At 35.8% G+C, this 26,042-nt stretch overlaps 1 protein-coding gene across 1 annotated transcript; it reads right to left on the bottom strand.

The window, feature by feature from the left end:
- Positions 1–595: 595 nt before the first annotated feature.
- LOC128989822 (phosphatidylinositol 4-kinase beta-like) lies at positions 596–25,111 on the bottom strand. The gene is made up of 16 exons (XM_054411887.1): positions 24,790–25,111; positions 21,517–21,694; positions 21,168–21,362; positions 19,393–19,613; positions 18,912–19,029; positions 14,744–14,878; positions 13,014–13,159; positions 12,700–12,836; positions 12,145–12,372; positions 11,488–11,691; positions 10,757–10,942; positions 9,301–9,494; positions 8,556–8,774; positions 7,442–7,695; positions 6,591–6,779; positions 596–4,982 (listed from the first exon to the last, which is right to left on the bottom strand). The coding sequence occupies exons 2-15, from the start codon at positions 21,657–21,659 to the stop codon at positions 6,595–6,597; spliced, it is 2,565 nt and encodes an 854-aa protein (XP_054267862.1). The 5' UTR covers positions 21,660–21,694; positions 24,790–25,111; the 3' UTR covers positions 596–4,982; positions 6,591–6,594.
- Between the last annotated feature and the right edge of the window lie 931 nt (positions 25,112–26,042).

Here is a 26,042-nt window from a genome sequence, read left to right as displayed (position 1 = left end):
AGTGGCTAAAGACACTCTCGCCAATCCAGTGAATACATTAAAATGACTTGGATCTTGATAGGTACTCTCGTTTTCATGGAGAAGATTGCGTTAAATGCCATCTTGAGTGTTACAGACAGACAGACACACAGAAATAGAGATAAGAGTTGTTTCTGTTTCTTTAATGTATAAAACGTAAAAATAACCTAAAAGTATATAATTCTGAGCAATGTACAGACAAAACTCTAATTTTATTTATATAGATTTTAAATCGTTTATATCTCAATAAGAATAACTCGGGGCAGAGCCTTGACTAATCCCTCCAAACCCTTTGTTGGTCAATGTAAGCTATATTTATGTATCTGAAAAAGTTAAAAAAAATCCTTTACTGTTTTTGTAAAAAGGGGTCTAAAAAGGGGGTAAAAAAGGGCCTGTTTTTGTGAACACATTTTGCTAAGGAATCGGGATTCTTAATTTTTTTAAAGTCAACTAAGAAGATTTCTGGAATTACTTTAGCTAAACAAACAAGTAGATCAAGACTTTGACAATAATATAATTTATGATGTATGTTGATGTTACAAAGGTTTCATAAATCATTAAAAGAATACATAAAAAGAATCTGAGGTTTTATTGTAAAGAATTAACACTTTATAATACATATGAAGTTCATTTAAAGATTCAAAATTGAAAAAAATACATAAGGAAACAATCATATTACGATTATTCAAAAAATGTCAGCAATTCATGCAATATGGTACATGTGATATAATACATGATGGCCCGTTTTCAGTCTTACAAATGCACAATTTTATATAAAATTTATCTATTCTAAACTTGAGACGGAATCTTAAATCTATTCTATGAAGGACAGAAATTTAAAAAAACTTAGAACTATTTACATAACTCGGTACTTAAGTTCAATTCAATTGATTCTAGCTTTACTAATTTTCGCTTGTTTAAATTTATCTTTTGATTTTAAGTTTCTCAAGACAAGCAACTCAGTTTTAATAATAGTAATGGTGTGCAATTAATCACAATGTTCAAGAGTTTAAATAATAGATTTACAAAACATGTACAATTTTTTAAATAAACAAATTACATTAAAGTAAAATAAATACATTATTACCCCTTGGGAAACAATGTTTAACTATTCATAATATACATTAAGTAATACAAAATAAAATATGATAAAACTACAAAAGCCTTCTACTATAAATTAATTGTCATTGTGTTATGTTTCAATAAAGGATGTGAAATTTGATTGCTTCAAATTTCTCATACAGATTCTTACATTTGAATATCTGTTAAATTCAGATTAAATTATTTTGGAAAATAAAATACATTTTAATAAACAACATGATGAATTACTTAGAAATTAAATTATGTTGTAGTTAATCAGTAAATATTATCGGTAGTGTGATAAGCAACAAAACAAACTGAAACAAGATTATGAGAAAAACAAACTAGATTTTTGTAATGATTATCAAATTAATAACAAATAAATTAATTGTATAACACAATTATCATTCTTAGAAACAATGACAAAGATAAATTTGTACAAGGAGTAGACTATGTAGGACAAACCATCCAAATTATGCGTTTGTTGTATTATGTCATAATTGTTCCTCAAAAATGTTTCAGTCATTAGTCACAACTGATATCTTTAAATCTCATGATTGGACAATTAATTATTCTGCCTTACAATAATAGCTTTTGAATTTGAGAAGTCAAGACAATTACAAATTAATACATTTAAACAAGCAGATCAACTTCCACAATTAAGTTAGTAACTTAAATAAACATAATAATTAAAAGTGATGTGTTTTACTTGTTTGCCAATTAGTAGCCTTTAAAAGGATATTTATAACAATACAATCTGAATAAATGTAATAAAAACCATTATTTTTTTAATGGACTGGGACAGTGGCGTTGTCCTGTAATCCAGCTACTTGGAGGTCACAAATTGTGGATATTTATATGCATGATCTGTGGATGCGATACTCCCTGGTGTGGAATATTGTCCACACTAGTGAGTAGGCCTACTACGACTATCCGCAGTACTATCTTGTTAATTAGATCAATTTAGTAAATTACAAGGCAAAAATGTGGTTCAGATTGCACCATAAACTGTAGGTCCCTTGGTTGCCATTGGCTTCATGGGCTATTAATTAACAGTCCTGTCTAAGGAACATGTCGGCCTTAGTAAGTAACAAGACTACTGTACAAGATCATCCGCCACTCATCTCCATCCATACTTGGCTTACCTTCGTATGGTCGCCATTCAGTTAAAGTATTAAGTATTAAAGTATTTAATTTTGTTCACAATTGATGTGGAAGTGTGTTTTAAGAATCAAGCTAAAACCAAAACACCACAATCTTATGATAAACAACAGTAGTTAAAAAGTCTTTATAATTTGAATAGATGCAACAACAACAAATACAAGAATAAAGCATACTAAATAACTCACATTTTTCACCTAAGCAATACGAAAACACAACTTGTAACACGCAATAAATATTTCAAAGTGGAAATTTAAATATTTAAATGCAACATGTAAACATTATAGGAATTTAATTCATGTTGTTTTAGTCAGTTTCTAATTTTAATATTACAAAATATACTTGACTGTGGGAAGGTATAAATATTTATTAAATATATTGTTCATCTCCAATAATTAAGACTACTTTTTGGTTTTTTAACCGTTTAACTTATTAATTAAAAACAAAAGTACTATACATGGTCTTTATTTATAGTAAAATATACAAAATTAATTAGACAAATGTTACTAGGAAATGCATCATAGCTTATACAAGATCCTACATATATAATTTTAACAAATAGCACATTTTGACACGACTTACAAACTCTTAGTATAAAATATGTATATTACAGGACTCATGTACATCGATTTTAAATTTATAAATCTTACAAAAATTTTAAAGCTCTACATAAGTTGAACTCTCTTACTATTTACAATATGTAATATTATGTACTCAAAATATTCTACAGTGGAACAAAAGCTAAATAAAATATAAAGGTAGTACTTTGATGATTTGTTGATAAAGATAGTAATTGAAAATCTTATTAGTGTTTCTTATTTTTTTCCAGTTTTCTAATGCCTCTTGTAAAAATAATCACATTTATAAAACACAGTAAGGGTGTTTACCAATTTCTAAATAGGCCAGGCAAAAAACAGGATTTTAAAATCTATTTTAGCGATTTTTCTAAATGAGTGGCAAACCAAAAATTAATAAAGTCAGTGTTTGCAAAATTTAAAGTTTTATGTAAAATCAACAAAATATTTAAAAAGGCTTGTAGCAAAATTATTGTTCCAAAACTAATTCAACATGATTTTAAATTAAACACAAGAATTTACAGAACTTTGAAAAAAGTGAAACCACCTGTAAAAGGAGTCAGCCGGTTATAAGCTGTTATCTATTTAACCAAAATGATTTCCAAATTACTGTATCTTTATATAGGCTAAAGTATGTGAACAATGTCCAACATACAAATGATCATAGTACTAGTAAACAGTAAAATAGGATAATAATCCTAAAGAACTATTTGAACAAAAGTTCATAATCTTGGCTAATAATATGAAAAGGTAACACAAAAATATCATTTAAAACCCGCTATAGGCTATATATATTTAGGCTATATTTAAAATTTAACTTACACATTCTGTTTAAAATCTTATAAAAAAGTAAGTTAAAGTTACATCAGAAAGCAGCATCATGATATAGCACAGCTGTACTAGTATTAGTTGACAGTTGTGGATATTAATTTAAGTTTAACTTCGTCATTTTACAATATTTGTTTAAATTACCATTTACTTTAATCAAACACATTTTCATTTAGTTTTTCATTATTTTTATGTTCAACAAAATAAGTCTTTATAAGACTAAAACACATTTTGTTGTTTAAATGTAACCAACTTTCAATTAAAAATCCGGGGATGTCTAACTAGGCTTTGGGTTTTGTTTGAATTAAATTATTGAAATTTTCTAATGATAATTTGTTATTCCTCTATCAAAAGGTATTTATAAAATGTTGGTGCCTAACCACCGTTCTCAAACAATAACTTGTTAAGAAATAATAACAAGTTACATATTTCATTACATATAAACTGTCTGTGACCGGCCACACTTGTAATAATTATAGTACAACACTTAATTGAGTATCTACAATAATTGTATAAATAACAATATGTATAAAATACTATTTAATCTATTTACAAAATGAATTTACTTTTCTTTTCATTATAGGTCTGAACAATGAATTACAATGTGAATTGTATCCAAATGTCCTATATGAAAGTAGTTAATAACGTAGTAGTACGAAGCAAAAAAGACGGTACAAATTTAAGTTATACAGTACACAACATTGCTTAGCTTAATAATATCAAAACAGCATATCCCTTAAACAACAGTAGACAAACCCATTCTAAAAACAAATTATATTCCAAATGGGTAAGTTAAATCACAAATATAAAACGTTATAAAATTGTATAACTAAGATGATAACACCAAAACCAGATGCAATTAAGTACTACCGGCAAACAATCAGCAGCATTGAAAAAATAATAACCTGTATAATAGAACACCGTATCCGTATTTTTAAAGTATATCGATTATTTCTAGGTTTCTAGCAAGAAAAATATCACCCGAAGGAGGCACTTCAACTCTTATGGACCGTAAAGTAATAGTAAAATTGATGATTTTCAATGATGTTGTGTTTTCACTGAAGAAAACTGTTTGGCTTCAACATTATGTTGCACACTACATGCCATTGGTGTTCTAAATCATAATAATAATAAGCACTTACATTGAGCACGGTGAAACTAAGTGTGGAGTAACTAAGCGCGGTTTGAGCACTCGTAGGAATGACTTATTGCTTACCCTAGACCTACATGAAGGCGATGGAGAGAATAATCACGTATAGTCGAGTATTGCTTCTGTGGAGGTAAGACTAGCGTTGACCAGGGCAAGGCACTCTCCTGCATCTGCAAACATATTTCAAATCCTGTATATCACTGTACGATGTTGAGCAATTACTCTAACTGACCTTCACCAGTCATGGCAATGTACAGTAGTCCGATTATCCGAGCCGCCGGGATAACCGAGGCAAATACAGTACTGTATATAGCCTTTTTTTTCATTTTTGTTCCAGATCCACAGTATTGATAGCCGGGCAAATGCAGTTCCGCCGGTAATAAATCGATTGTTGGTACAAGTTGATAGAGAGAGAAATATATTTTTATTTAATCATAAATCACTTGTTACTGTAATAATAAACCATATTCTAGAGTTTCAAAATAATTTTTGTCTAATTTTAACCTATAATTTTTACCGCCATCTTATCCGAGTTTTTTATCATCCGAGGTAGTCTGGGTACCTTCTAACTCGGAATTCTACTGTACTACATATTTACTATTGATGACACTTTTTGTGATTCATTTATCAAAAAAAGTTTTAAGGTTATTTCCTTTTTATCTCTTTTCGATTGGGCACTGTAATGTTCTTAGACCCAATAGGCAAGGGATCTTTTATATATATATTTATGGCCTCGTGAGTCTACAAGTGTAAATATATGTTCCAAGTGTTATTAGATGTATTTTTATTTAACTTTTGTTAATTTAATAACACGTACAGTTCTGGTAAAAAATGTGTTTAATTGTCCATATCTAACCAAAACAAATGGAAAAAAATCCATGTTCTCCTCCTTAACCCCTTAACCGCCACGCACGAGATATGCCGGGCTATACTAGTTTTCAGAGCAACCGCCACGTACGAGTTATCTCGTGTTGACGTAATCAGCTGTTGTGTTTTATTTTTAACAGCTCACTTCCCGCCTTATCTCTGATATACGTACGTAAACAAGTTGTTGACAGTGCTGCTTGACTAGTGCTGCAATCTGGTGGATTTTAGTGGTATTATAGGTCAGTAATGGTCCCGATCAGTTCCGTTCGTAGTTTCAGTAAAACTCGTGCTTGCGGAAGCTTACGTAATGCTTACGTACATTATGCGTGTCATTATAATTGTGTTTTTTGGTGGTTATTTACTTGGTAGTGTTGAATGAGTAGTAAATATTAGTCGTAATGGCTGGTGACATGCTTGAGGATGACGATTTATTAGAGTTGTAGACTTTATTGTAGGCCTAATTTTTATTATAGGCCTAACTCAAGAATCCCCCGAACCCCACCCCCCCCCCCCCACAATCACAAATTTCAGTAGGGTATTGTTAAAGCTTAATGTTTTTGAAGATGTCTACAAACAATATTGATTACTATTTTCTTTAGAAAAACAACTGGTACAGTTTATTAAATCACAAGTAAAAATCGTCAAAAACGGCAAAAATAAGTGGCAATGGCGGATTTTGACTAGGCTACTTAGACGGCGGTTAAGGGGTTAATACGAGGGTAAAAACAAAACTGGTGTTGTGTACAATCCCTCTATTAAACTCGTTAATGCCGTCAACCTGGTTCACATGTGTGTTTCAATACAGGTTTCATACAAGATGGCAAAAAATTTATCAAATTTGTTCTTAATGGAAAAGTGAAGAAAGAAATGTTAAAGATCGCTCAAACGGCAAAACATGCAAAGAGACTGACCTGACTAGAGTATTCCGTTGGTAAAGTACTGGAAGCCATCGTACAGCTTGGTACTAAGAGAGTGGATACTGGACTCCACCAGGCCATCCACCAACAGTTGCAGCTGTTCCTCCGTGAGACTCAGATGGAAGCGGTTCTTGAGACCTTGCACTGTCGCCGCTCCGGACTTGAAACACGGCAACTGAGAACCTACAAAACACTAGGCCTTCAACTAACTACTAGCTTTGACAACTTAGCACACCAGATTTACACAAGCATGAAACTTGTTGATTTGAAATTGAACTTTTTTATAAGGTTGATTAAGTCTTTGCCATTACTCATATTGACATTTTAGCAAGAGACAACAAACTGCAAATTTGAAATATTAAGATATTTAAGGTGTAACTTTGTTAGTGTTTGTTGAATACCTAACAGTTTGTAAGGAAAGTTTTTATCGAATGCAGTTGGCACCAGACAATCCGTCATTTAACAGTCCAATTCATGCGTTAATTGAGGCTTCACTCAATGAGTCTTGTTTCCGCTATTTTTATATATTATTTGTGTTTCGTCTTCCATAAACATAGGGTTTTTTTGGTAAATTAAAGCCCAAGCAGATAAAAAAATATATAATATGGAAGTCAATTTTTAAAACTTACAGGTTGATTTAGTATTTATTTATTTTTTTTATAATTTTTTTTTAGTTAATAGATATTTTGGTAATCTGACCTGGTAGCGTGTCGGCTTATCGAGTGCCGACTGTATACAGTGAATGACATCTCTTTTCAATCAAGTTCAACTTTAAATAAACTATATCCTATTCAACATCAAAAGCCCAAGATTTGAGCCCCAAAAGCACAAACTGAAGTACTGACCAGTTCTCATAATCTCCACCAGAGTCAAGATCTTGTCCATGTGTTTCCTCGCAGCCACCAACCCCTGCAGTATGAGTATCTTGAAGTACTCAAACATGTCGGAGCCCAGTCCTCCCATCACCTCGACAAACTCTGGCGTCAGCTTGAACGGTGAAGTCTCAAACCCGAGGTTGCGTGGTGAGGTGGACAAGATAAACCCAAAGTCAATATGAATCAAGTGGCCTTCCCCATCCAGCAAAATGTTCCCATTGTGTCTGTAACAAAAATATACTTAACTATATAACGTCCCATATGAGTAAATTTAGACAGTCCTATTACAAATAAAAATACTGTACAACCTATCAGTAATGTTAATTCAAACTAAAATTTAATAATTAACTAGGCCTATACAGGGTGACTTTTGATTGTCCCCCGCCCCCCCAAACCTTTTTCTACATTTTTTCAATATTATCAACCCCAGACCACTTCCAATCATTGTTGTGTGGTAAGTACTTCATTTTGACAAGGTGGTCATTTCCGACCGCCATCTTGGATGCAAAATATTTTTTTCAAATGTAATGGTGGGGTTGTGACCCATTATTTCGAACTAAATTTTTACCCTGATTACAATGCCGCAAACCGTTATTAAAAATCTTGATCCATTCCAAAGTTATGAGGGCTATTTATAATTTTATTTTTAGCCCATTTTAACATTGTACATTTACAAACTAAGACCATAATCTCAAAATAGTGCTAGAAAAAGATAAGTACACACTACCAGTCATCGTTGACCAAATCAAAAATTTAGTTTGAAATAATAGGTCACAACTCCACCTCTACATTTGAAAAAAAATATTTTGCATCCAATATGGCGAATCCAAGATGTCTGCCGGAAATGACCACCTTGTCAAAATGACCTACTTACTACCTAACAATGTTTGGACGTGGTCTGGGATTGATATTTGAAAAATGTAGAAAAAAGTTGGGGGGGGACAATTAAAACTCACCCTGTAGAAAGAAATTGAATTTAGTCATTGAGGACTCCCTAATGTATGCTGTGGCTTGACCGTGATCACAGATTTTCAAGAAAACCTTGAAAGTTAACTGTAACCATGTTCTCTTAGAGTCAACTGACCTGTCTTTGACCTGCACCAGATAGCAGACGAGGCAGTAGGCAGCACAAGACTGGACAAAGTTGCGCTGAGCTGTCAGGAAGGACTCTGAGTTGCTGACACCAAACTCCTGGGCGAAGTACTCCCCTAGACTTAGCTGACAGTGCTTCTTGATCTGATGTAGAGATACGGTGTTGAGGATTGGCTCAATCAGCCCCGAGTCATCGGACAACACCAATATTCTGTAACAGTTATTTATTTATTTTTTACTTAAAAATATATTCAAATATAAACAGACAAAAAAGTCTTGGATAGCGTTTGGTTTGGTTTATAAGTGCAGAGGCTCGTAAGCCCTTGTTGGCTGGTAATAGTGTGAGGACTTTTCACCATTCTTACCTGAAGACGATTATTTTATGATCCAACAAGTATTTCATCCCAAAAGTGCCAACATCCAATTTAACGGATGTCAAGATTGACAATACATGGACAAAAACCAAATATGAGTGACATGCACTGTGATTTGACAAAAATCCTGACATAATTGACATTGACTTTACAATATGTCTTTTAAAATGCATCCAATCTGGGTTAAAACATATTATACATTTATGGAAGTCTCGCTTTTGGTCAAAAAACATCATAGTATTTCAAACTAATATTTTGAAACCACGTATATTTGTATAATATACAAATAGAGTTTCTAAGAGTATTTTGAAAGAACAAAAGATAAATAATTAATTACTCTTAGTATTCTATAAAGTAGCGGACCTGTAAGGCTGGACCCACAATGGCACCCGTTCCTGTTGCCATATACGTTGTAACATGGTGAGCAACTGTGACGCCAGCAACTCCTGCCTCAGGTCATCTCCACACTTGACAATCACTGACAGTAGCTGCCAGCCAGACAGGAACCCGTACGGGGAACTCTCTCTGATCCTTCTCTGCTTCTCCTCCCACGGCTCCTATCAAACCAGAACAACAATCAGCAACAAGTATTCGGCAAACGATAGGATAATCTTGACCTATTGGTATTTTTTAATTATTCATGTAATAGTAATATGTAGCAAAAACAGTTTGGTAGTAAACATAGGTATCAAATTGTCTTGTCTTGGAACTTACTTGTTTTTGGACGATGGCCCTGAATTTTTATTCTATCATGGCTCATATATCTATGTATATCAAGACCGTAAATAATCTTGCAATGAACTCCAGCAATTTACATACAAATAACACATAACATAACTAGGAAATGTGGTACACAACTTTTGAAAATATGTACCTAGTACTGCAATAATTGGTCAAACGAGCACATTCCTTAGCGGTCAGTGAGAGTACAGTTGGTGAGTACTGCGACTCCGGCCCTCGTCGGAACATTCCAAACATTTGCTTTTTAGTTAAATAGTCATGACTAGTTCATCATAAGACTGGGACGGGTGGCGTCGTCTTGTAATCCAGCTACTAGGAGGTCACGAATTGTGGATATTTATAGGAATGCACTGTGCACTGGTGCGATATTCCCTGGTGTGGATTAACGTCCGTACTAGTGAGTACTACGACTATCCGCAGTACTATCCTGATAATTAGACCAATTCATATATATAAGGCAAAAATGTGGCTAAATGGTTTATGTTACCTGGCTTCGTCAAGTGATCCTGCTTCAGTGGTACACTACTATAGTTAAAAAAGTCCATCTTCAGGTTAAACAAAAACGTCAATAAGTCATCTAAATCTAACCAATTTGGTTAGATTCGTCGTTACACTTAGAACATGTACACGAACACGAACACGTGTTCTAAGTGTAACGACGGATCTAACCAAATTGGTTAGATGACTTATTGACGTTTTTGTTTAACCTGAAGATGGACTTTTTAAGTCCGAAACTATAGTAGTGTACTACTGAAGCAGGATAACTTGACGAAGCCAGGTAACATAAACCATTTAGTTTAAATTTAGTGATCCAGAGGCTACCTCACCACCAAAAATGTGGTTCGGATTCCACTTTAAACTGTAGTTCCCTTAGTTGCCATTAGCTGTATGGGCTATTAATTAACAGCTGTGTCTAAGGAATGTCGGCCTTAGTCACTAACAAGACCAAGATTGCACCACTCATCCTACACTCATCTCCATTCATACTTGGCTTAAAATACCTACTGTGTATGGTCGCCATTTCATTGAACAGTATTAACAGTATGAAATAGTTATGTGCATTCATGCCCTCACAGACCTTAAGAGCAGCAGCAGAAGGGTCCTCAGGGTCGTACGTGAAGGGCCGGATGTCATGGAAGGACTCGGACAGTCTACGACGGATGTCTCCGGCTGCAAACATCGGAGGCTCCCTGGAGTCAGATGACTCAAGAGACAGCTGTGAGATTGTGTCTCTCTCCACAACAGGTTTTCTCAGTTGTAGGTACTGCACAGATCAAGTAACTATCAGACATTTAAATCAAACAAAGTATAAATAACGTTAAGTTTGAAAACTTATTTTAATAATTTGAAATTTCTTTATCTAACTCATAAACCAGTTTTTTAAGATTAGTGGAAACTACAGACTGTTCTAATGCCTTAAACTAATTTCAAACTAAAATATGCAAAATTATAGCTAGTTTGAGCCATTTTGTAATAAGTACCAACTCAAACATCCAGTAATTTTTGTGTAACACTTGTGCTGTTCACCACGAACAAGTACAAAAAGGAAATATTGTCTGTTTTCTGTGTGCATTAATGTTTGAAATTCATTCACACTTTGAAGTACACTCTAAAATGAAACATTAAGCAACAGAAGTGAACTGAAATTATGTAAAATGCTTTTTGAACAAACAATAGCTCCAGAACATTTGAGGTATGAAGGCAAAAACAGCAAATTCCTAAAAGAAATGCAAAAAATAAAAGCCTGAAGGACTCAGACTGATAAAAATACAGTCATTTCTCAAACAACTCTCTGAGCTTTAAACCAACCTGTTGTGAGATTTCATCGTCTTCTTGGGTCCAGTTGTCAGCTGAGTCATCACCATTTGTCACTGCAGGATGACTGAAGTTGTTTGTCGACAACAGATTCTCCTCACTTCTGGTGTGCCTGAGGGAGTTCATCACTCGAGGAACCACTGCAGAGCTCTGAATGTCCTCGACCTCTATCACTTCCACGTACAGGATGTAAGGAGCCTAGAAAAACAAGTAAGTACAGCTTAGTATGTAAAGATCAGTAAATTGACCAAGGTTTTAAGGAACTAAAACCTTTCGACTTTGAAAAATAGAATCAAAGATCTCTTGTTTAACTTAAACAACAAATTTGCAAATACCATAGTCCTGGTATGGTAAGGTAGAAAACAGTGCCAGATTTACGGTACTTGCGGCCCTAGGCGAAAATAACTGGACCAGCCTCCACCCCTTAGGTGGAACATCAGTATGATCGTGACAAAATCTTGAATTTTTAAAATGTCGCACCATCACAGGGACATTATTATTGTGATCCGTGATCAGGCAAATTTTTGAATATCTCCTATCACGGACACATTGCAACTGTCACCGTGAACCTGGCAAAGCTTAAACATCTCCCGCGATCTCGGGAACATTTTAGGATAGTTCAATGTTAGGATTCAACAAAATATAAGTTACCTTATCCTTGGAGTTGAGCACGGCGGCAGCTTGCGGAGGTATCCTGACTATGTGATGAGGTTTGTCATGCAGAGGCAGCCAAACCCGAGCAGGGAGGTTGAGGTTGAGAGAGCCGAGTTCCACTAACAGTCTGGTAGTCTTGGCCTCCTTGGACTCCAGAGTGGACAGTAGCTTGCCTATGCAGTTGAGACTCTTGATCAGCTCTAGCTCAGGGGCCAGTCTTGGAGCCTGCCACACACAACACACAACCTATTATGATACTGAGAGATATTAAATTATACCAAGAAGACATCCAGTTTATATCCACAGACTTACCTACGACCTATGTATCAAACCTATTTTTATATCACAAAGAACATATGAATGAGCCAATCACAGCCTAATCCTCCATTTTCTCCATCAGTTTTTTTACTGAGGTTTAGTTGGTGTGACAAACAATGCCTTGCAAAAAGTTGTTCTATCATAAACAGTTATACAACTATAACAATTATCAAATAGGCTAAACACAACACTGACACTAAAAACCAAGAAAACAAAGTAAGGTAAAATACTTACACTACAGGTGCATTCAACCAGCTTCCCTCGTAGATCGTTCACAACGCCCTGGCATGAATCAAAACAAGAGCAGCCGTTGTCAAAAGCTCTTCCAGAACTTAAGTCTCCCAGGCTTAGTTTTTTTGAACTTGGAGTAGCTGAAATTTTTAAAACACAGTTTGTAATGTAATGTATTAATCTATAATATTATTATTATTTATATTAAAATTAGTCTTTAACTTAAAACATTATACAAGGAATGTGTACACTGTAAGTTTATCATCAAGTGGACATTTAGTTTCTCCCCGTGATCCTATATGATGAATTGCACTCACTTTGTGAACCGTTGGTGGAATGCAGAAAGGACGCGTCAGATCGTGATCGCTGATGTGTCTTCTTGACAGTAGAGCAACAACTGGGCGGGGTAGGGGGAGCGGCTCCCTCCTTAGACTTGCGACGGACACCTTCACTTTCTCTTGGTCTGGAAAACATACCAACCTTTCATGAAACAAAACATATTCTTAGGTAAATTGATCACGTATTTAATTTTGCTTGCAAAGAAATCCATTTTATGAGTACTATTAAAGAGGTAAATTAATCACGTATTTAATTTTGCTTGCAAAGAAATCCATTTTATGAGTACTATTAAAGAGGGAAGACAGGTCCTAGGCAATTGTTAACGGCTACAGTTGTTTACTATATTTTAATTGTAGTTGAAAAAAGGAATCATAAAATTGACGTACAGTAGAATCCGTCTTATCCGGACTCCTCAGGACCAAGGCCAGTCCGGATAACGGTTTGTCCGGTTAAACCGATGTCCCCAAAAACTAGTTAAAACTGACCGTTTATTTGCATAGGTACTGTCCCTACAGTATTTCACTTAAATTTAAGAGAGCATTGTATTTAGACATGTGATCACTAGTTTCAAATCTTTCCCACGAGAACAGTCGTTTCAGTACCGCCTACTTCCTGCCAATCTAGTACGGTTGAACCAATGTGCTGATAAAAATTGTATGGTTAAAGAGATGTCATTTCCACCTAGTGTAGTCTGGTTAAGCCAATGTCCGGTTAAAAGGTGTCCAGATAAGAGGGAGTCTACTGTACGGTATATAGGAATTTTGTACAATGTATTGTATGTCCAGTGATACTTTATTTTATATTCAGTAAATTGTATTTAATCTATTTATAGAGCCTACCTTTTATTCATATTTTTATACAGTTAAATCATAATCAACCCTGTCTGTGTAAGAAGTGTAATTCTAAACATGTAAGAAAGTGTTGTCTGGCATTTAACAGAAGTTGTAGAAACTGCGGGGAGCTAAACCACTTTGCAGTAGGTTGTCAAAATCGTTCCAGTGAGACTAAATCTCAAGACAGGCGTGTTGATGATGTTCGTCAAGTAGGCCTAGCACAAAATGACTCTCATTTTAGGATTGATGATGTAAATCCACCTTCTAACAATAAGTCTTGTGATAGTGCTTGGTTTCAGCCGGTCATTGTAAATAATTCTCTAGTTGATTTCAAGTTAGAGCGGTGCAGAAATTAATTTGCTACCCTATAATGTACTTAAACAGTGTATGGACAGTAGGCCTAATAATTTAACAAGGCCTAAGCCTAAGATTGGTGATCGGAGGATTTAAATTAGAAACTGTAGGGAAAACCACACTGAAATGTCAGATAAGTAGCGTAGAGTCGTATGTAGAGTTTATTATTGTTAAAAGTGACAAATGCATAAGTATATTAGGCTTAAAAACATGTGTTGATCTTGGTTTAATTAAAAGGGTTCATGATGTAAAAGTTCATAAATGTATCAGATCAGAATTAGAAGATGTAGTTTGTTGAGTTGAAGGGTTAGTAACCACATGTCAAGTTAATAAGTTGTGTTTTTAATAAACGTGTACAACTTTAATAGTGTTTTAATTATTCACCTAAGGATAAATTAACATTCAAGAAGACACAGAACACATATAGCCCGTTGTTCTTATCATTCTAGTGACTGGTTGAACATGTAATGGAGGCCTACAGTCTCACTATGTATTTAAGGTAAGGCTTGAGATTTATTTACCTCAGTTCATCAGAAAGAATCAGGTTCCTGAGCTTGGTTCCATGAGATTTCTTTTTGGAGGGAAGAGCTGCGTCCGAACTATAGGCATCCAACAGCCAGGAACATTTTAGCGAAAAGTCAGGTGATTTTCTACATCTGGAAAGAAATAAATGTTTTAAGAACTATACCTATACGGAACGGAGTATTTATGGCTGTACCTCTAAGCAACACTTGGATAGAATTCTTACTCTTCAAAAAAGTACAATCAGAATTATGTTAAATTTAGAATGGGATATATTTGCTTGTCAATATGTTTCAAAAATGGGAATAATGACTGTGTATAGTAGGTAGCCCATTTATGTTGTTCATACAATTTTACACACAAAAAACTTTCTAATGCTAATTTGGTCCCAAAACTTGGTGATAGTCAATATTATTTTACCCGGAAAAGATATGAAATTGCCGTCAGTGTCCATAAATTGGAGCTCTTTAACAAAAAAACCACCTGTGCAGAGAAAAGGTTTTTGGACAAACTCCCAGCTGAGGTGAGGAATATTGACAACATTTCTATATTTAAAAATAAACTTAAACATTTGTTAACTAATAAAACACTTTATGGTTTCAATGAATTGTAGGTTAGTTTGATTTACAGTAAAACGCCGATTATCCGAATTAATTGGGACCGGGGTCGATTCGGATAATCAAAAATTCGGATAATCAGACACAGAATGGTAATAAAGAAAAACAAAGTGTTACACAACGAATGAACTTTATTGAGTGGATAACTAAGACATAATAGAGATGTTAAATTGAATTTAAGTACAAGTAGAGAAACAAATGCTGATATTTATAAAAACAAAACTACAGTACAATATAAAGTTCTTTACAAAAAGTTCTTTTACAACGCTTACTTGTACATCTCGATCAGCGTAAGTTGCCGTGACCTTGTAGCTCGTTTCCGCGCAGCTAAATCACGCAGGCGCCGGACGGCAAGAAGCTGTACACCGTCGCACTCTGGTTGCCGCTCCATCCATTTGAGGGCGTTGTCAAAGCACGTGAACGCCTCACTATGTGATGGTACACTTTCGTCTCCTGCATCTTCGTCTCCCCCGGTCTCATTGCTTTCATCTTCATTGTCCTGTTCATCCATGACACTCACAGCGATTTCATCATCAGTCATTATCTGGTATCCTTGATCGTTCCTATCACATTCCAACCACTCTTCCATATCATCGACATCACACTCCGAACAACCCGCAATCTCCTTAGCCATGTTTACTAACTCCCCAACTGACGGCAATTCCGGTTTGTCTTCATCAACGCCAGCAGCTTCAGCAGTTAGTTCTCGTTCTTTAGCTTGCTTTTCAAACTCGAGTTGCTCTTTTGTCGACGTACCGTTTATTTTGTTCCACGCCCGTTTAAGTGAAACACTTTTAACCATGTTCCAGGAGTCTGCAATCATGTAGCAACAGTCTTTTAAGTTGATTTTTTTGTACGAATCCAAAACTTGTTCCTCGTCGTTCTCTTCAGCTAGGAGCAATTTACGAAGCATCTGTTGTCTGTAAAGAAGTTTTGTGCACTCAATCACACCCTGATCCATGGGCTGGAGCAGACTTGTCACGTTAGGAGGTAAAAAGAGACACTTAAATCTCCCCTTTTCTCTCACGAGAAGATCTAGTGAAGGATGCGTCGGCGCATTGTCCATGATTAGTAGAACCTTTCCCTTTTTTCCTGTTTCTTGTTTAAATTTTTTCACTTGAGGAATAAAGGTTTTGTCGTACCACTCCAAAAAAATAGTGCTCTCCATCCAAGCATTCTTCTGGTTGGTGTAAGTCACTGGTAAGTTGGCTACGTTCTTAAAAGCCCGTGGCTTCTTTGCTTTGCCGATCAATAATACAGGAAGGCGATGGGTACCAGTAGAGTTAGCGCAGACCATTATAGTGACGCGATCTTTACTGACTTTGTGTCCGGGAGCACTTTGTTCTCTTTTAGATGCTAGGGTTTTTCTTGGCAAAGCTTTCCAATTCAAACCTGTCTCGTCAGCATTATACACAAGATCAGGGTCGTACATTTCTGTTTCTTTTTTAAATGTCTCCACAAATTTATTAGCAGCTTCACTATCAGCAGAAAGTTTTTCACCGGCAATATCCAATTCTCGAATGCCGTGCCGATTCTTGAAATTGCGTATCCATCCCGTGCTTGCCTTAAAATCAGCTACGCCCATTTTTTCACTGAACATTCGCGCCTTTTCACACAAAATAGGTCCTGAAATCGGTTGTCCAATAGATCTTTGTTGCAAAAACCAAGTAAAAACTGCATTTTCCAGCTATTCATCTTTAGCCTTTTTCATCACTTTTCGTGACGAACATCCATCATCACTTTCCAACGTAGTCACAAAACTTAAAATCTTTTCACTGTTATTTTTTATGTCAGTAATCGTAGCCGCCCCGACACCAAATCTCTCCGCCAATACCTTTCCCGCCACTCCTTTTTTTAGTTGGTTGATTATTTCCACTTTGTTCTTTAGCGATAGGACAACACGTTTTCGTTTTGCACTCATTTTTCTTGGTTATTTAACACACGTAACCATACAGTAATGAAGATCACAAGTTTGACAATCTCACAACTCTATAAAAAATCAGCGATCCGCACAATAGAAGAGGGAGGAGCTAACTGACCTAGAATCCGCCAAAAATCGATAGTTCGCGTGTCATTGGGTAGGGGGAGTGGCTGCAGGTGCATGCGCTGTACATTCTGCGCATCTAAACGCTGTCTCGATGTCAATTCACTACACCGCCGCGCGGGGTGGCGACGTCATTGTGTCTACGCGGCAGTCGGTCAAATTTTTGCACTTAGTTTTAATTTTTAATATTAAGCTTGGAGCCGATTCGGATAATTGGCGATTTGGTTAATCGGCGTTCGGATAATCGGCGTTTTACTGTAGTTTTAAGCCTAGTGACACCATCAATGTATGCGACTGTATACCATGTGAATAAAGATATTTTTTCATTTCATTTTCACCTTCAAAATGTATACCTAACCAAGAGATTTTATTAATCAAATTATTTAGCTACATCTCATAATATAACAAATAAAACAAAAATGTAGTAGAACAGTAGAATACACAATGAGTCTCCATAATGTAAACAGAACCACGATCAATTAATTTTAAAATCTTATTTCACAATCCATATCAAAAGTAATGCAGTAAACCCTCTCTAATCCGGCACTGCACCACTCCGGTACTCCAGTAATCCGGCGTCTGACGGGAGGTTTCCGCGATCGCGGAAAAATTCTGATTATCTCCCGCGGCCGTGTAGACATCATAATTCTCTCACGTGGTCATGAAAACGTCATCGTCGTCTTGCGCGATCGCGGTAAAATCATTAAAATCTCCCGCGGTCACAGAAAAGTCATCGTCGTCATGCGCGATCGCGGCAAATTCATGAACATCGCCAGCAGACGTATAGACGTTATCATCGCCTCTCGCGGTCACGGAAACATCATCGTCGTCAAGCACGATCGCGGCAAAATCATGAACATCTCCTGCGGTCATGTAGACATTATTGTTGCCTTTCACGGCCGCAGCAAAAATTTCATCATCTCCCGCGGCCGTGTAAGCATCATTGTCTACTCCCGCGGTCACAGAAACGTCATCGTCGTTTTGCGCGATCGCGGCAAAATCATTAACATCTCCCGCGGTCATGTAGACATTAATCGTTGTCTCCCGCGGTCGCGGCAAAGATTTTATCATCTCCCGCGGAAGTGTAAACATCATTGTCTAATCCTGCGGTCACGGAAACGTCATCGTCGACTTGCGCGATCGCGGCAAAATCATGAACATCTCCCGCGGTCACGAAAACATCATCGTCGTTATGCGCGATGGCGGCAATTTCACAATTATCTCCCGCAGACGTGTAGACGTTATCATCGCCTCCCGCGAATACGTAATTTTCATGCCCGATCGTGGCAATAGCGGTCTCCGATCACGCGAACTTCGGAGACGTGTTTTAATTGCATTTTAAGTGTATAACATTCCAGTAATCCGGCATTTTCACTAATCCGGCAGTATGGCGGTCCTATATCTGCCGTATTACTGAGAGTCTACTGTATGCAGCCACATTTAGACTCTTAAACACTGCACGGATTAGTAAATCAAATGAGAAATAAAAAAATATCAGGAACTTACCTATAGACTAAATAAGGGTGAATGACCTCTGCGACGTCATGCATCTGTATATACATGTTGACCAATTGAGGCAGATAAAAGTCTACCTCGCAGTCTGGGAAACTAAACAGCTTGTTTCCTACAGTAACAGAAACGTTGCATTAAATCTGTACATAAACCTTTTACTGACAGATTGTGTAACAAATTTTGAAAAAGCATGTCTATGTAAATTAATAGAATTAAACATTTCAAATTCTAATTTTTTTATCCTTTTACATTAACCCCTTTAAGTTTAAGGTACTTGAATTTGAGAGTATTTGTTTAGGCCTATCACTGAGAAACATTTATGTCTCAAAACAATCCATGCATAATTAAATCTTAAAATTCATTCAGCGTTAGTAAACATGCTAGCACTGTTTGAACACTTAGAAATTCAAATTTAGGGCATTTTTCAGGCAAAAACTTATGGATAACATTTAACAGATGTGAAAGCAACTCAAACCTATATAGCTTTGAACGCCCGGCTCCTTGCTGTTAAAAAGGTAAGTGATTGCCATCGACATATCGAAAAGTTTTGACTCAAAGAGACGGAGAAGGAAACCCTTGGTCGTGCTACTCTGAGGAGACTGAGCCGGAGAGGTTGGTTGCGTCTCTACGCTAGCAGCGGCTGCCTCTGTATCTAGGCTCTCATCGCTTTGATGAGTGGAGCCCGTTCTCTCGGACCTACAAGCGGAAAACGGTGTTACACACCTGCATTGAACCCCGTACTAGGTGTGTCACTAGACTGCTTTAGGCAACAAGATCTTCTTCGGGGGAAAACAGTTAGGTATGTTGTAAAAAATAGCAAGACTCAACATACTGTTTCACTGAGATTTATGCCCGATTCAAAGCAATTGCAAAATAGCTTTTAATGACAGTTATTGACAGTTTATTGAAGTCTAATCCTTTAGATAACCAGAAAGTGCAAAACACTCATTAGCTAAACCTACACTTAGTCTAAGGTAAATGCTTTTGTAAAGGCCAGAGTGTTAAATAAATAAGGCTATTTAAATTTCCTAAGAAATTAACCATCTTAAAATAAATAGATGTATTAAGAGAGCCTCATTTGTCACTAGAACCAACGAAAACATACTACTATAACCCAGAATGCCAACCGCATGGTAAAAAGCGTTAAGTACTTTGAGAGAGCTTTGCCTGTCAGTTCGTAGGCAGTGCCACCAGCGTTGCGATGCGTGCTCTCTCAAAGTACTTAACGCTTTTTACCATGCGGTTGGCATTCTGGGTTATAGTAGTATGTTTTCTGTGCTAGAACGCACAAACTTGCTTATAATAAGTGTCAGCTCTTGCTTTTTAAAAACTGCAAAACCAATATTAAAACTGGTTTACACCATCACAATCACTAGGCCTACTTGAAATTCAGTACTTAGGCTAACAAGTTAAATTATTCAATGCAATGGTTAATTATTACATTAATGGTGTTCTTATATGATTTTGTAACTCTGAATAAACAAATTTCAATCAGCAGAAACATGCCTTGCATTATAAGTCTACCCTCCACAACCATAGATGCAGGTTAATACAAGGGGTTGATTAAGCAACTCAAAAAACATCACCTAGGCTATTGTATAAAAAGACAAAGATGACTTCAACTTAGAACTACTATCAATACAGTACAAGCCATACTAACAAAAGTGAAAGGTGAATAGTAAACACATATGCTAACCCGTCAAAGTAAAAACTATAAGCCTATGTATTGAACTAGCCCACTGAATAAAAAAATATAGGCCTACCTATCAACACCTTCTAGAAGTATTGAACAGGGGGTCATTGACCAAATTAATAAGTCTACTGTTATTAGATTTATTAATATGTAGGCCCTATGGATTCATAGAAGGTTCGAAGTTTGAATATGGTTTTTGGTGTCAAGGCCAGCGGTATTTAAAGTTTAAGAAATTCCAAACGCCTTTCAGGAAAAGCAGTCAAAACCCATCAAGTACTAATAACCTAATTACTAGGGACAGTTTCGTAACAGATTTTAAATTCATGCCAGGATTAAATGTAGCATAGTTTTTTAAGTTTAACACATTAAAATTTTGCCAAAACAAAATTCAAATAGTACACTTAGTCTACCTACTTATTGTTGAGTTTAACCCCTATTAACTAAAATGTACAGTAGCGTATATGTGTTTGGCTATAATTTAGTATTTAAATAATTCTTACAATAGCAGCAAGAACACTTCATTTTAATGGCTGAAAGCTGTAGGCTACTGAACTCACCCGCAAATGATGCCAGAGTCATCGGAGCCCAGACTGGTGGGGGGCCGGGGGTGGTTCTGTGGTGGTTCACACTCGGGACTGGGTGTGATGTCCACTTCTGGTATCCTCTGTAGAGCCGAGTCCAAACTACGGTTACGATGGTGTAGAGTCACCGGTGCTACTTGACATACAGGTGGCAGGACTATGCCCATCGACCTGGTGATAATCATTACGAGTTAATACCCAGCTAGTCCTATTTTATAGCTGATCCATAGGTTTTATGGGCTTAGTAAATTTAGACTTACGTTATAAAGTTGATACCACAAGACATGAATTTAAATCAGTGTTGTGAAGGTCTGGATTGACTGACCTAAAATCGAGGCTGAGATTGCGCTGATGGTTGCTGAGGCGAGTGCGAGTGACACATGAAGGCGGAGCGGGGCGGCCATGGACGGGGGGCACAGCAGGAGGGGTTGCCAACTTCTGGCGCAGCGGGGCTGGAGCTTGGCTCATTGTCACTTCTGCCACATCCTACTTGACTGGTTATACTGCAACGGTTGCATAAAATACAATTAAACACAAGCAAGATCCTAATTCAGGCATATTCTTTTGTGGCCGGTATCATTAAAACTCATGGTGGTGGTGTTTGGTATCAACCGCGTCATCAGTTCCTGGCACTAAGGATAGGCCTACCACTTCATAGTAAGGGCGTAACGTATGGCAGTTATCTACAACTCGACAACACGATTGACACCGAAAATCACCACCATAGATATTAACCCTAGCAGTGGCCAACCGTCACCGAGTGACGGTTTGCCGTTGATGCTCAGAATGGCCACCGTCACAACGTGACAGTATGGGCCGAAATTATTTCAACGGTAAAAAAAAACACTTATATTCAACTCAGATGAGAACAATATATATACCATTCGAAAGATCACATTCTGAACTTTCATTTTATTACATAAACAAACCCTGTAGCAGGTACCTATATAACAATGTCACGATGATTAGAAATCAAATGAATTTTTGGCGCGGCACGACTTATGCAGCCGACACTTGGGAACTGGCAAAACACATCTTGTTTGGCATTACCCTGCTCGGGTAATTTTCGTCTTGGGATGTTTCGGGTGGTACCACTGGATAGACATTGATTTTATCTTCATTGTGGTAGTGATATTTATAACTAAATATTGATTGGAGAACCTGTACGATTTTATGAAAACAGCTGTTTTCGAAATTTATAACAAACGGCCAACCATAGGAAATACGAATTACATACAGTGTAAGTTATTATTACTAGTCATATAATATGTCATTTTGAAGAGGAAGAAATGGTAGCTTGTGATAGTGGCAGCCCTGCGCTCAGGGTTATTCCCGTTTTCTCTCACTAAGACGACGAAAGTGTGTCACTACTGTCAAGGTCTCATACACAAAGTGCCTTGTATTCGCCATTGCGTATTGTTGCTGATGAGTTTTCGCTCTCGTTTTATCTGCGATTGATTACTAAATTTGTTAGGCCTATTATTTCGTATTTTTAGAGAAATGTGTAAGGTGTATGTAACAGTAATCTTCATGCATTTTATTATGCATGAATATTTACTGAATAGTGATGAAAGGTTGTATTTTTCTTGCGGTTGTATTTTGCGGTTTTCCGTTTATTTATATTATTATGAATCTAGCACGTAAAACCAAAAATTGTTACCCAACGTATTATACATTTTTATGTAGGCCTAGGTATTTGAAATTGAATACACTACCTACATGATGTTTATGTTGGTTTGAAGTAAAAAAATTTGGTACAAAAGTTTTATACTAAATACTATGATTTTTTTCACAAAATCGCTAAAATACAAAAACATTATTTTATTTATAAATAAAAAAATATTTTTACCATAGGCCTAAACTTTATGACTTTTTTTTATTCCTAACTTCATTAGCTTTACAAACATAAATAGGCCTATATCATTATTAGTATACACATATATATATTTACTTTTTACAACACAAACTAAAATAACACTGTACGGTTTTCAATTTTTCCAGTTCTCCGTTTGTTATTATATTTCGCCCCAAAAACTTATAAAAAAAATATTTTCCTAACATGTTATTATATTTCTATGTAGGGAATTAGATTGTCTACAAAATGTATGTAGCCTATATAATGAATTTCCCATTAAAAATCTGTAGGAAAAAAAAAATACCAAGGCCGCTTTTGAATTAAAAAATAATCACATAATTTTTTTTATTTCTTTCACTTTTACCGAAAAAAAAAATACACTGTCTAAATCATTATTATATTACTATTTCTAGATTCTCCTGTTCTTTCCGAACAAAATGAATATGAGGTTGGCTAGGTTTACTTGTACGGTTGAATTGTTATGAATTTTCAAAAAAAGGTCTGCAAAATCGCCAAAATGGGTTGGCTATTCCCCACTTCTAGCATTGGCCACTGCTAGGGTTAATTCATGATTTAAAATACAGGCTCCATTCAATAAGTATCAGGACTGATTCACTGTAGAATCAAAAGAGCAGTGGAAGGGGGTCCGACTGGATGGGTTTGATAGGGATCCTTCCCCATTCAGAGTATTTTGGTTCAGTCGCCCAAATAACTTAAGTTAAATAAGTTAACCCTCTAGCTGTCAATCGACGTAATTACGGCGACTATTTTTTTTCCGCAAGTGTCAATCGCCGTAATCACGGCGACTTGACAGGCCTACGGTTTCAGTTGATATAATCCCACAAGATCGAACAAACCCGGTCATCAGGCATACCGGTACTATCGTGTTCAGGAGATTCTGGGCTTCATGTTGAGTATAAAAGACGGCCGTTTCCCGAACTATTTTCTTGTTCTGTGATAGTTTTCCCATATGTCATTGTTTGTTTATGTTGCTAGGGAACGAGTGTTTACGTTGTACTGTTGTTGTCGTGATTTTTAGAGTGAAAAACAGAAAAAAACTAGAAAGAAAAAACTAGGTGAGAAGAAAAACAGGGTGAAACTATATATTTTCTTTTTCCTTATTACATTTAGAACAAAATGATCTCAGTTTTTGTAAATATAGTGATTTTTATTTTTTTACATTTGAGGTTAATGTAAAAAATTTAAAAGACACAAATATCATACATTTTTAGATAGACAATTTTATTTGCTTTAATAAAATATACAATGTTATATATCTATGTCATCATTTAGATTTTTTAATCAAACTCCGCAAAAGTCTCAAAAATTAAGTGACATTTACAGGTGTTAAATGCGGCACCTAGAGGTTAACAGGAATCAGCAGTAAAACCAAATACATTCCATCCTTTTGGGATCTATTTAATGAAAAGTCTAAGAACAAGTTCGAGTCCAGATGAGTTTGTCAACATATAAACGAAAAGCCTTAGCCTAACTTAATAGGTAAGTTAGATCGCAAAACACTGGACTATGTAGGTGAAACTGGCTCTTAGGTCACAATTTTTAACAGACTAACTTTAATAAACCCTTCTTTTCGTTATAATACTAAAACTAAAACCAACACCAAATACCTAAAAGTGAAGTTTCTCTACATTAAGGAAGGCAGGCCTAGGCCTCAATAGCCTATTTCTAAAAAAAGTCACAACAAACACAAATTAAAACTAAAAATGGCAAATTGAAAGTTACCTTGATTTAAGTTTTTTTAGAGACGGATAACTCACTATATGTCACTAATTTAATTTATATAATCCCTTATTCTTGATGAAAACAAACAAAATGCCTTCACTTCTTTCATAACTCCAGAAAATCCAATAAAATCTGGGCTTGGTTCTTTGGTTGTACAGCTAGACGTTCACTCTTCTATGAAAGCAGATTTGCTAAACTAACAATATAAAAAAAACAACAAATTTCGGCAAACGATAGAAAATATATTAGCTTAAGTATTAATAGAATTATATTATTTAACTGGATATCTAACTAATTCAGAAATCCTGACACCAAAGCAGCCATTAATAATTTGGACCATTTTGACACTTTACACTTTGTGTTGTCGTTGACAAACAGTGCCTTTTTAATTGGAGAACTATTAAAACATACTATAACGAGTAAGAGCTATATTTAATCTTTAGCATTGATTATAAACCATCCCTTTGGAGAGAAATATAATCAAGCTAAAACCCACGAATATTAGAACAGAAACGTTATAATAAAGGGGCTGGTTTGACAGTTCCCTTAGGATATTATAATAATCATGTTTACTGTCGGGTCAGTGGCAGCACAATTTTTATTTCAGCTGCGGTTTTTCAATATGGACGAAATGAGAGTTAAAAAATGAAAAATTATAAAATTAATCTTATAATTTTGTAATTAAAAACTAAAAATTAATTTATAATTTTGTAATTATGGTTTATTTGGTTGCGTTGCAAGTTGCGGTAAAGGCGTTCCCTCAAGAGAAGAGGGTGACGTCACGCCACGACGTCCGATGTTCTCATTTCATCCGTATCGAAAAACCACAGAAGAAATAAAAACTTCGCCCAGTGCACACACATTTCACCTTAATGTTTTTCATCCATACCGTTTCTGTTCTAATGTGCGTGCCAAACTAAAACATAAGCTGTCTCTTAACACAATAAACTACGTAACAAAAAGGAAATTCAGAAATATCGCACTACAATACATTAGATTGTTTTTATTGTTCTTACCCTCTAAATTAGATGAAACATTAATCATATATCAAATCGTTGAAAGTAAAACCTAGATTGCACCATTTTCATACGAATTTTGTCTGCTGGTCCCGCTGGATTAAAACATACTGAATAGTAGTTGAATTAAAAGTATACAGTGACCAGTTGTGTCGGTATGTTAAATTTGATGAAAATAAGTCACCGCCCAAATAATTTGTCTACTGTATTTCATATTATCTCAAGTACATATTTAGT

This window comes from Macrosteles quadrilineatus, unplaced genomic scaffold (genome assembly GCF_028750875.1).
Source record: "Macrosteles quadrilineatus isolate MER2022 unplaced genomic scaffold, UCM_ALF_1.0 Scaffold_3__2_contigs__length_128488019, whole genome shotgun sequence".
Taxonomy (NCBI): Eukaryota; Metazoa; Arthropoda; class Insecta; order Hemiptera; family Cicadellidae; genus Macrosteles; species Macrosteles quadrilineatus.
This window is presented reverse-complemented; position numbering and strand designations above follow the sequence as displayed.

Bases quoted from the DNA above. Each gene is read 5' to 3' on its own strand.
- LOC128989822 (XM_054411887.1), bottom strand. From the start codon at position 21,659: ATGAGCCAAGCTCCAGCCCCGCTGCGCCAGAAGTTGGCAACCCCTCCT. The intron at 12,373-12,699 runs GTAAGTATTTTA...TGTGTGTGGCAG, and splicing joins TGGTTGAATGCACCTGTAGT to GCTCCAAGACTGGCCCCTGA. The intron at 6,780-7,441 runs GTCAGTACTTCA...AGTGTTTTGTAG, and splicing joins GGTGGAGATTATGAGAACTG to GTTCTCAGTTGCCGTGTTTC.